The 12381-nt window shown below is 54.5% G+C and overlaps 2 protein-coding genes across 2 annotated transcripts; one reads left to right on the top strand and one right to left on the bottom strand.

Moving 5' to 3' along the window:
• Positions 1–2681: 2681 nt before the first annotated feature.
• Positions 2682–5279, top strand: C8A04DRAFT_26629 (common central domain of tyrosinase-domain-containing protein; the record flags this gene model as incomplete). The annotated part of the gene is made up of 5 exons (XM_062779997.1): positions 2682–3020; positions 3087–3491; positions 3558–4453; positions 4521–5040; positions 5112–5279. The coding sequence occupies 5 exons, from the start codon at positions 2682–2684 to the stop codon at positions 5277–5279; spliced, it is 2328 nt and encodes a 775-aa protein (XP_062639000.1).
• Positions 5280–7051: 1772 nt separating this feature from the next.
• C8A04DRAFT_10507 (uncharacterized protein) lies at positions 7052–10525 on the bottom strand (the record flags this gene model as incomplete). The annotated part of the gene is made up of 1 exon (XM_062776604.1): positions 7052–10525. One exon carries the CDS (start codon positions 10523–10525, stop codon positions 7052–7054), a length of 3474 nt encoding a protein of 1157 aa, XP_062638999.1.
• Between the last annotated feature and the right edge of the window lie 1856 nt (positions 10526–12381).

Raw genomic sequence — 12381 nt, 5'->3', positions numbered from 1 at the left:
GATATCAGTCCCGGACGAGCAATCATCCAAGAGCTAATTATGCCTCCCTGTCTAAGATCTCATACGCGCAAGAGGCGTGAGAATGAAGAGACAAGTGGGACAAATCAGCCTGAATACAGTTTGGACTCTCGTTCTGGACCAAACGATCAAGCTGGAGGGCAGTTGTCAGCACAGACCCCCACAGTTACTGCAGAGCAAGCAGAGGCAATCTCGCATGATATGAAGAAGATTGTTCTGGACTTGGCGCAGCTCTTAGCAGAGAGTCACACAATTACTGCAGAGAAAATCCGGCATGATCTGGACAGGACTTTTCTAGAAATTTGCAAGGAGCTCGACGAAACCTTAACTACAACTCCATTTGTGTGGAGTGAGAAGGAATTGGAAGCATTGATGCAAACAGTAACCCGCGAAGCCTTTGCCAACGCTGGGTTGAGGCGTCAGGCAGCGATTGATACTGCTATAAAGTCCCTGAGGTTGCAATTAGAGAATCTACATTTGCCAAAGAAGGATTGACAAGGTTAGGATAGTTAATGTAGGAATCTTTTCTTCAATTCCTTAGGCTGCTTGATCGTTGTGAGATATCCCAAGTAATTACCGCAAGGTACCTTATGGCCTCATCATTGCTGCTCACCATACTTCCACGACAACATGTGTGTATCCCGCTCTGAGACCGTCGACCGATGGTGTGAGCCTTTCCAGCGGTCCATCACCATCCCCTCATCCAATCTCCCCACCAACTTCCAGCCACCATCGCGCGGTAGCCGCAGAGGTTGGCTTTTTCTCCACCACCCCTGGCCTTTTGGGATATCTTCCCATGTCTAAGCTGCAATGAGGCCGACAGAAACCCGTCAACTTTCATGCGCATCCGGAAGGTCAGTCGCCGTGACTGGTCCCACCGGCCCGAAGGGCCTAAGGAGCAGCAGGATTTGGCGTCCAATCCTTCCTGGCAACTCCGCCTCTTGCATGCAACTCGCCCCATGACACAAGCTTGCCGTGGACGGCAATACGGGGGTGTCTTTGTATGTGCGGCTCGAGGGATGGGAGAGACTTCTGAGCTCGAATCAGGGGCTCTAGTTGACACATGTGCTGTGGGTGTTTGATGAAGGACCTTTCGAGTCGATCACCCTCGGGGGCGAAAGCAGGCGGTTAACGCGGGATGGAGGATTTGTGTTGCCCCGCGCTTGGGCCGTGATAAGTCTGCTTCACTCACGAGGGCACGCATTGCCTTCATAGGTAGGTTGTACCTCGCGGATGACTTCCTCGGGCAGTAAGGTATCATTTTGTTACCCCCCTTCAAGCACCTCTTCAGATCGGTCGTGGCCATGATATTCCTAGGACTTCAAAGTCACATTTCCTTCCCCGGTCTTCGGCGCCTCAGCAATAACATGCTTCGTGAAACTTAGTCATAGGTTTTTAGGGCCGCCAGGCCGTTGGCTACGATGCAAAGTCACGGGCCAAATTCTGTACGTAATAAATCTCGATGACCTGAGGACGAAGTCAGCCCGACGAACACTGCCCTCTTCCAATGTGGTGTCAAAACTAGCTTTTTGAACAAGGGAGAATATGGCACATGCAGCCTTTGCGGGTGGGCCCCAAGCGAGCAGGGCGGGCCGGCGGCCAATTGTTAAATATTTATTGAGCTTCCGAGAATGCCGCGGAATATGGCACATGCAGCCTTGCCCCTGGGGGGTAGGGCCGAACTGTCAACTGAGTAGGGAGGGCGGGATTCTTAGCCAATTACTCAGGCAGTGAGGGTCCAATAATGTTGCGGTGCACACCATATGTTCGAGCCGTGACATACCAAACGCCCAGTTTCCCCCGATCATCATAAAGCTCCGAACTTATGATCTTCATTGAGCCTTTCAGCCGTCCACCGATCCTGGGGCCTTCCCGTTTTGACGACTGTTTGATGACTGTTTGGGCATCAACCATCCACACACAACGTTGACCATCACACCATTCCCAACATTTGTGACCGGCCTGTCCCGCAACGACGGCAACACCATGTGCATGGAGACGGGTTGAGACTGGGAAGTGCCAAGAAATGAGGCTCTGCTGTGAGATGTTGTCAAATGAGAACTGCGCATTTTCCTACAATTATTGGTGGTTACATTTCCCCACCCCCTTTTCATTGTCGACATGCAGTGGCCTTCCCCATTTCAAGTTCTCCCCACTCGCAGCGAGCGGCCCAAGAATGTATCCGACATACGCGCCCACCCGGCAACAACCACCATGATTTATCGCGCGCTTTCGGCGGCAGTCTGGTGTGCGGTGTTGATAGAGAGGTTTGGGCTCGCAGATGTGAGGGTCTGCTGAGTCTGCTCTGCTCCTGTATCGCGCTGAGATGGGAAGGTAGTGCTGATTTTCATGTCACCGGCTGCATCAGAGGATGGTTGTGAGAAATAATCATGCTTTGATTGTCGCTTGCGGCGCCAATCTGCCTTTTGCCATGAAAGCTTGGGTTGGTGAACCGTGAAACCTGGTACCTAGAGAGCAAAGTGAAGGAGTAGTATATATGAGGCGCACTTGTTCCCATGTCCTGGGCGTAATCCAATGGTGAACTACCATCGGTACTTCTTCTCTCCGACCGACAAGCACACGAAGTTCTCAAACCCACTTGACCCTTGAGTTGGGTACTCAGCATACTTCGAAAATGGCATCCGGAAACAAGAAGGATTTCTATGTCATCACAGGCATCCAGGCGGGCCGTGACGGTGAGAAAGTCCCCCCTTCGCCTTGAGGTCGACAGTTGGTACCCGCCCGACCCTAGGAAGTTCACGCCGGACCAGGTGGAGGTGTACCTGATTCAAAACAGTTTGTTTCTTTGGGCTCTCCAAATCCTCCAGGAGAAGCACCCATGTGGGGAGCTCTCCTACTTCCAAATTGCCGGTATCCACGGATTCCCTTACCAACCATGGGACGAACCGAATTGCGCCCCGGAAGTAGGGAACCAAGGCTACTGCACTCACGACAGTCTGCTGTTCCTTCCCTGGCATCGCCCATACATGGCTCTCTTTGAGGTAATTACAGTGTCCCAAGGGTTGACACTTACTTCCGCTAATGACAATTATCTGGGTATTATCTAGCAAGTCTTGTACAACATCACGGTCACGGATATCCTCAAAGAGGTTCCCGAAATTGCGCATGATGAATGGAAACAGGCTGCGGACACCTGGCGGTTGCCTTATTGGGACTGGGCCGTGAAGAAATTGCGCGTGTGGACTTCACCCAATCCGTCGTTACCCGGCCGTTTCGTGTCTGCGGAGAAAATCTACGATCTCCCCATCATTGCCCAGAACCCAACGATCAAAGTGAAGAACTACGCAAACCCTAAGGGTCGCGATGTCGTGATCAACAACCCCATGTACCAGTTCAGGATGCCCGACAACAACCCGATGGGCTCTTTTGGCATCAAAGATATACGTGTAAAGGTGGGCGGCGACGATAAAGACTGCCAAAAGCCAAAGGTGTCCGAATGGGTTACCCTTCCTGTGAGTCCATTCCTTCAGCCACGCACCTACATCTTCCAGTTTCCTTGAGGCTGACAGACTCTCCAGTTTTCTCAGTCTCGCGCCACGTCCCGCTGGGCGGCTACGCCACCGAAAGGCGAGGCGGTCGGGAAACCCTGGGAGGATGGTACCGTCGATAATGAGAGTGTCGCTCCTGCTCTTAAGGCGCACGAGTGGTACGACGGTGACTTTGAAAAGATACCACTCGCCGAAATGGTGTACCGTCTATACGACCCGGAATACGTCAAGACGTTTGCTCAGTTTGCCACCACCAAACAGCCCTCCCACTGGTCCGTTCAGCCTCGGGGCCGTACCGAGGAGGCGGAGGAGGCGCCTGGTCCGTTTGCTCAGCTCTCTCCCACCGCACAACCCGTGGGCCAAACCGATGGGAACGCGTCGACGCTTCTAAATCTGGAATTCATCCACAACAACATCCACGTTTGGGTTGGCGGTTTCGGCGACTATACCGGCCACATGGCGAAGGTTCCCGTCGCTGGGTTTGATCCAATCTTTTTCATGCATCACTGCAATATTGACAGACTGTTCGCCATTTGGCAGGCACTCGACCAGGACAATACCACCGGCGAAACTAGAACTACAAGCTGGTTCCCGGCGCATTACGAGGAACGGGGGAACTGGCACCTTCCACCCGGGACCGTCCCCACAGCCAATACGGATCTGGCGCCCTTCCATAAGAACGCTGAAGGCGAGTTCTGGAACTCTGTTGGCATTGAGAAGTGGACCTCGCTGGGTTACTCGTACCCCGAGCTTCAACCTTGGCGGCCCGAGTTCAGGGCCGGCGGGAAATTAAATGACGATAAGTACAAGGATTCCATCAAGGAGCAGCTGAAAACGCTGTATCAGCCCAAAGGGCCACCAGCCGCTGTGGCATGGGGTAATCAGGATCTCGGCTGGGACATCATTGTCAATGTCACCTACGACCGGCAAGTGTTTTCCAGCTTGAGGGTGGGGGTGTGAAACGGATTACGGCTAACGAAATGTCTAATCTAGCTTTGCGTTCCAAGGCCACCCGTACACAATTTACTTCTTCCTCGGCGAGAAGGACAAGTCCGAGAAGGACAAGAAGGAGGAGGACAAGAAGGAGGAGGACAAGAAGGAGGAGGACAAGAAGGAGGAGGACACGGCCAAGAAGGACACGGCCGAGAAGGACAAGAAGGAGGAGGACACGGTCGACAGAACATCACCTCACCGAAGACGCCGACACCGCCAGCTTGTTGGCTACGTCTACACGTTCAGCAACCCCGTATTCAGCGAAAACGAAGGGTGCGGGGATTGCCTGACCAAGTCCAAAGAGGGTACTCGATGCCGCGCCCAGCTTCCCTTGAATGGCGCCTTGCTTGCCCGTGCCAAGGGCCACCAGGAACGATCGGCGGAGGCATCTGAGGCTGGTTCGACCGGGCCCAGCCAAGGACAGGAATACTTAGGCGATGGCATCTATGTTCTTCCTAGCCTTGACAAGGACGCTGTCCTTGCCTATTTGGAGAAGTACTTACACTGGTCTGTCGAATTGGTAAGTCATGATCTCCTTTCCAGTTGAAGAAAACTCGAATTCGCAAGCAAATTTGCTGATGAAAGAAACAGTCGGGTGGCACGCCCGTTGATATCCCGGAGGAAAATCCGTTCTTCGAAGTCGTAGTCCACCACCGTCCTGCAACACTCCAGAACCAAGACCCAGATATACATTACAAGCCACAATTTGCCATTACGCACGGCAAGCTAGGCGGCGCCAAGCAACCATCTGGTAGCTAGGGGGAGCGCTGGAACCCGGAATAAAAAGACGGCCAGGTGCAAAACCCAGCTGATCACATCTGAGTTGTTTGATGCAGCTCAATTCATCTATTTTTGATTTCATATCCTCATGTTTTTAGCATTGGCGCCAGGGTTCCTGGTGTAACCCTTTCATTGCACCTTTCGATGAATCTGGTTTACAAAAGGACATTCAACATGGTCCAAGTACCGCAGTATAGGGGAGTTGCTAGCAACAATCAATAAAGACCAGTTTCCCGCACAACACCTGACCTCGGCTCCACGTCGCATTGGCTTTGTAGTCGTCCTCAAAAAAAACTCGCACGTGTCCGCGTTGTCATTACTTACCCGCGGAGCCGCATTAACTCAGTTGACGTACATCTTTACATGTTGTCTTTCGCCCCTCAAAAGCCATTACCGGTCACAGTACTCCAAGTCCATCCCGCGTGTTCCCAACTTTTTAGCACAGACAAAGCCAGGATAAACCAACGGCTACTACAACTGCACATGAACAACTCTCTCTCCCTCTCCTTTCCCTCCTCTTCTGGAACTTACACCTTGCCCTACTATCGCAGTATCCGGCGCAAAACGGTCATGGCCACTCACCGCCCTGTGACCCCTTGGTCCCCGCTGGACGACGGCGACTGCTCCACATATCTCGACCCAACTACCTCTACCATTTCTGGTAACAGCAGCTACAAGGAGACTTGTAAGTTTCAAGATCAGAACAGCGTTCACGGCTATGGTCATAGACATGACCTTGGTTGCTCATCTGATAGCGAGGAGGATGATGATGATACCAAGCCCCTTCTCCCAAAGACCTACGTCCTACCATTCTCTCAATCAATCACTGGACGGAAGATTGGGTCTTCTATGGCGTGTGTGTTTTGGGATGTTGCATTCTGTGCTCTTGCCGCTATTATTTTGGGGTGGTGGGTTTGCATGAGGAAAGGGTCAATAGTTCATGGTGTAAGAAATTAGACTATGAGTAGCAACAACGAGTTATCTTGCAACTTTCCCCCGACCATGTACTTCTTATTTTTTTTAAAATACAAAAGGATTCAGGAATTGATGAGCTGTTGTTGGGGTGTATGGATGCGGGTCTGCATCGACTCCACTTGTCATGCCTGCACTGCGTTAGCTCCCGCAATTGTGAAACGGCATCAACGGTCGCTCAACAGGGGAGCAGGGGCATGTGACTTGTAGTGTAGACCACATGGATGTTAGACTTTGGTATGTGCTCTGGATAAGCAAGGTTGAGTGAGATGCCTCTCTTGAAATGCTGAATAAACCCGCCAATACGGCCCGTTAGGAATCTGCCTCTGGCTCGGCCTGGCTCGCTTGGTGAGATTTGGTATGTGATCTCAGGGTTAGGGTTAATTTAAGGGGGCGACCAACCAAGATGACCAACCTGTTTCCCCCAAGTTCCCAAGAGAACCCCGACATAACTCAAAACCTTCGAGGTTGACCTTTCATGAGGTTCCGGTGAGCCGTTAAATGATAATTAGTTGAACCCAAAACCGCGGAGTTGCAACATTGTGACCGTGTTATTCAAGTCATTAAAACGTCGGCCCTTGCGTTTCGTCCCCATTATTCTGCTACCATGTCTTTCTATTTCTCAAACGTCAACTCAGCGGGGGGCCGGGGCGAATATTGAAGTAAAATCTCATAATTAATCAACTAACTATGCCTCGATGAACAAACAGAAGTTGAGTTAACTTCGACCGCCCTGCCCAACATATCATGGAACACACCCTCACACGCACCGGGCATGGTCACCAAGCAATCCGGGCAATAGGCCCCTTCGGAAAGACCCTCACAGCCAATTTCCTCATCTCATCCATACACAAAATCCCCAATGCCAGCGGCAACGGAATCAGCCAAAACTCAATCGGCACCGACGCCGTAACAAACAACGTCTGAATCCCCGGCACCTCCGTCACAAACACCGCAATGGCCAAACTAACCGCCATCGACAACAACAACCACGGGTTCCGCCTCGCAGGCCGGAACAGCGGATCCGCCTGCACAATACTCAACCGGCGATTCCGCACCGACAGGATATTCCCCCACTGCAGAATCACAAGTGTAACAAAATACACACACTGCCCCGTGGTATTGAACCGCTGCAGCGCCTCGGCCGAGTGCCCGTAGAAGCCGTCAGCAGCGGAGTATTTTTCGAAAGCGAAAAACAGCGCCGACGCCGGGATGCCGGCGTACCGCCACATGTAGAGGAAGAACATGGCGTGGGCGGTGACTGTTTCCATAGAGCCGATGAAGAGGTAGGCCTGGGCGTAGATGCGGGTGTTGATGAGGTGGTCGCGGCGGTGGTTGCGGGGCGGGAGGGAGAGCAGGTCGAATTCTTCTTTTTCCATGATCAGGGAGAGGGATAGGAACAGGTCGGTGAAGACGCAGATGATGATCATGAGAAAGGAGGACAAGGGCAGGGGTACGCCGAAAAAGACGTTGAGTAGCACCGGCCAGATCTCGGACCACGAGCCGGCCGGGAGGAGGTAAGCGATGACCTTTTGCAGGTTTTGAAACACCAGGCGGCCGAGGCGGATGGCTTGGACAATCTCGTCGAAACGGTCGAGGAGGACTAGGTCAGACGCCTCGATGGCTACATCGGAGCCGGTCACGACTGCGATGCCGACGTCGGCTGCGCGCATGGCGGGTGCGTCGTTGACGCCGTCGCCGGTTACGGCTACCACGTTGTCGTCGCGCGCGCGGAGCTCGTTGACGATGCGGAGTTTTTGTTCGGGGGTTGTGCGTGCGAAGACGATTTCTTGGTACCGGCAGACAATGTCCCAGTCGTCGTCGGAGAGGCGGGCGATTTGGGGGCCTTCGAGGAGGAGGCTGTGGTTGGACTGGGTATTGTGCTCGGCTGATTCTGTCGAGTCCATGGACTCGACGCTCTTTTCACGGATTTGATCGAAGCCGTCCGGGTCGTGGGGACTGGTTAGAATGCCGATCTGCGAAGCGATGGCAGCCGCCGTGAGCCCATAGTCGCCGGTGACCATGAAGAAACGGGCTCCCGCGCGGCGGCACTCGGATATCGTCGCGGCCGTCTCCATGCGAGGCGGGTCCATGATGCCCAGGATTCCCACGACAGTGAGGTTGGAGATGGCGTTGGCCGCGACCTCGTCACGGAACGCGTTGGTGCCGGGCTGGTTTGTCGGCTTCATGGTCTTCTCGCAGAGCACGATGACACGTTCCGCATGGCGAGACCGCTTGTCTTGGATGGCTTGAAAGGCCGCGCGAGCAGCGGCGTCGAGGGGCTGGATGGAGTCGGTTTTGCCGGACCAGAATGTTGTGCACGCGGGTAGGAGGATATCTGGCGCGCCCTTGACGTAAGTCTGATACTCGTTGTCGGTTTCGTTGCGCCGGTACATGGTCAACATCCACTTGGTCTTGGAGTTGAACGGGATCTCAAAGTCGCTGCTGGGCCTCTTCGGGTATTGGTTCTTCCCACTACCGCTCTCCCCTTCATTACCCGGCATACCGCCGGCCACGAAGCGAAGGACGGCGCCGTCAGTCGCATTACCCTGCACAGTCCGCTCTGTAGGAGGGAGATGCAGCGAGGTGGGATCGAACGAAGCGGCGTGACAGAGGTCGGCAGCGCGGTAGAGCGCGGCAGCACTCTGAACGAACCGTGACTTCTGGTAAACCTCTGCTGGCGACGCCAACTCCTCATCAACCAAAGCCACCGAAGTCACCCGCATCTCGTTCTTCGTCAACGTGCCGGTTTTGTCGGAGCAGATCACATTGACACACCCTAGCGTCTCAACGGTACTGAGACCCTTAGGCAGAATGTTAACAGCCTTCATCCGCCGCGCAACCATCATCAGCGTGAGCGCCACAGCAACCGGCATGCCCTCAGGGATGAACGCCACCACACACCCCATGACATTGTTCAACATCGCCACAACATCCATATACCCCGGATGCTGCACCCTTAGCCAGCCAACCCAGGTGAGGAGAATCAGCAGCGCCAGCACCACCGTGAGACACACGATAATACGCACAAACCGCGTGATCTCCCGCTGGATCAGCGTCGGTTTCTCACCCTTGGTACCACCAGCCGTAGCAGCCGCTGCCGCAATCCGGCCCATGACAGTCCGCGGGCCCGTGAGCACGACCACGCCCACGCCACTGCCGTTGCATACGAGACAGCCTAGCAGGGCGATGTTCCGGCTCTCGAGGAAGTTGGGATCGGTGCAATCCACCGCAGCCTCGATCTCATCTGACTCTCCCGTAAGAACAGACCGGTCAAACCGGAGATCTCCCGAGTGCCGCAACAGCCGCATATCCGCCGGCACCTTATTCCCCATCTCAAGAAAGACAATGTCCCCGCCGACCAGCTCTGTCGCAGGGATGCGGATCTTCTGCCCCTCCCGCAGCACCACCGTCTCAGCAGGGAGCAAGTCCATGATAGCGCTCATAGTGCGCACTGTGGACCAGTCCTGGAAGGCAGAGAACCCGGCCTGCAGGACGATGACGATGATGACGAGAATGGCTAAGGCGAGCATGGTTGCTGAGGGTGGATTGCTAAGGGGCCGCCAGCAGAGGAAGAAGATGATGACGCCGACCCAGAGCACGGAGCAGAAGCCACCGAAGAGGTACCAGAAGAGTTTTTTTGCGTAGTTGGTTGTTGGGCGTGGGAGGGTGTTCTCGCCGTCGTGGGCTAGGCGTTGAGCCGCGCGGTCGGGGGAGAGGCCTTGGGAGGAGGAGACGTTGAATTGTTGGCAGATTTGGTCGGGGGTGAGTTGGTGGAATTGCAAGTTGGCGAAGTAATCCTCGTCGCCTTTGAGTCCTCCCTTCTTGTTGGCTGCGGTCGATGCATGCTTCCCCTTAAGGTCGGCGATATCATCCGTCAAAGCCTGCAGCTGCTGGGACTCAGCGACTTGGATGGAGAGCGTGCGATACTCGATCGGCACGCCGCTGTTGGCAGCAGCAGCAGCAGCAGCAGCAGTCGCGGAAGTACCATTCGAGCCAGTGCTTCGGGAGCGACGACGGCGGTGACGGGAACGAGAGCGTGAGTGGCTGCTCCGTGGAAGACGACCGGTAATACGGCTCTCGCGACCTTCGCGATTCTCACGGGGGTCGGTCGTCGCATCGTGGTCGAAGGTGATGCCTGTGGGACGTGTACGACCACCCGGTTGAGAGTGAGATACGGCTATTGCAGCCGAAGCCTCGGGGTCATTGTCAGAGGGCAAGGTCCCGCGAGCTGGCTCGGACTCGTTCGTCATGGTGCCTGGTGCTGGCGAGAGGAAGAGGGCGCGGATTCGCCGAGTAGGGTGAAGGGGGAAGATGGAGGAAGAGGGGGGTGTAAGGGGCGGACGGGTTCGACCACGGCGGTCACGATCTCGCTCCCGGGAGGTAAATGCAGAGGAAAGCAGCTGGGTCAGGAATGAAACGGCAGACTGGGCAGTGGTCGTCGGTCTTCTCTCACCAGCCCCATCCGACCGGGCGAGGTGCTTTATACCACGATGCATCGCTCATCACGCCTCGTTATCGGCTTAGCCAAATCACTCCTATCATCACTGCGCTAGTCGCCCTCCTCGTCAATTCCTATTCTAGGAAATGGTGCTTTCGGTCTTTTCCCAAACTCATCGGGGGCCAGAGAAGCGAGAACCAAGGAACGCGATTCCAAGCAGTGCCACCAAGCAAACAATGGAAAGCAGCGGTCTGGGACTCTGGTCGGGGAGGAACCAGGATTCGAACAAAGCAGGATTTTTTCTCCAGCATTACGCGACATTTGCACAAGGCTATCTACATTGGGGATGGCGATGTTCGCCGTAGACTGGTCTGGATGATCTCAAGGGTGGCACTGGATGATGGGATAGGAGGAGACACGCCTCAATGGAAGGAGGAACTCAAGTCAGGAAAATCCGATAACTATGAGAGATTTATTTCCCTCAGCAAAGCGCGCGAAAAGTTGCCTATTTTTGCCCCCTTTCATCCCATCGCCAGCGACACATGGGATGGGATGGGGAGCCCGGTCTGCGCCGCAATGTTTGTAGGCAAAGGTAAGCTCCGTTAAGGTGTACGAGGCGATATATATGGACGATTCAAGGGAAGGCTTCACTGGATCGCTACGAGCCGCATGTCTCGGTCGTGGTTGCTACTAACTGGCGACTAACACGGCGCTAGCAACAAACCCTAAATTGGATGATGGATCCGAGTCTCCTCCCCCGGCCCCCACGAAGGTCCTTTGGCTTGTTTCATGCACTTTCATCCCTCCCAAGCAAGGACTGGCCGGGGAGGACTGGGCCGGGGATGTGACGTCCGGCATCCGTGCAGAATCCGGGAATTGAGAGATGATGGATGATGGGTGGGGTTGGGAGGCCGCCCGCCAAACACAACTTCCTTGCCGTCCACATGCCAGCCGCAGGGCTTTGGTCCGCGCTCTTGCTTTGCGGCTTACACAGTGCCATTGGAATGGATCATAGCCTGTAGCGTGTACTGTGGCCTCCCGACTTTGCGACCAGACCGGGAAAGGAAGCTCAAGCTGCTTCTTCCATGAACTTGGACACGATTGAGACTGGTGCCCACCGAGGCATTTTTCGACCTGTGGACTCGACTGGTCGGACCAATTTTTCATCCACGGACACTTCTGATTTCAGCTCATTGTCGAAATTAGGAATCCGATGGTCCTGAGAGGAAGTGGTAAACATGCTGCATGCAAGACGACAGTGTGAGTGCCGTGGGGGCGAACTGCCCGCGGCGCTTCGAAATGGCTTGCATCGGATTTGTTCTGTCACAATGACGCAGGGCCGCAGACGACATGGTCAGCCCACGTGGGAGGGAATTCAACCGGCGTAAACGAAGTCCATTCTCCCATTGCAGCGTGATCGTACCATTTTGAAATTTTTCGTCTCAAAAAGAATGAAAAGAAAGAAAACAAAAACCGTCAACTGCTGCGGTAATTTGCACCATATTGTACTGTACAGTCCCACATCACGCCTTCGGATCCCGCGCGTGACGCAGATGTGAGGCCGGTGGACTATCCTAGTGTTGGGAAACACGTGAATAACCCCGAGAGTATTGCCAGTGTACTTGGAAAGACAACCTTTACGTCCAATCTCGAGAAAGCCACCCGTCA

This window comes from Dichotomopilus funicola (assembly GCF_033296635.1).
Source record: "Dichotomopilus funicola strain CBS 141.50 unplaced genomic scaffold C8A04scaffold_14, whole genome shotgun sequence".
Classification (NCBI taxonomy): Eukaryota; Fungi; Ascomycota; class Sordariomycetes; order Sordariales; family Chaetomiaceae; genus Dichotomopilus; species Dichotomopilus funicola.
Note: the sequence above shows the minus strand (reverse complement) of the source record. Positions and strands in the feature narration are given on the sequence as shown.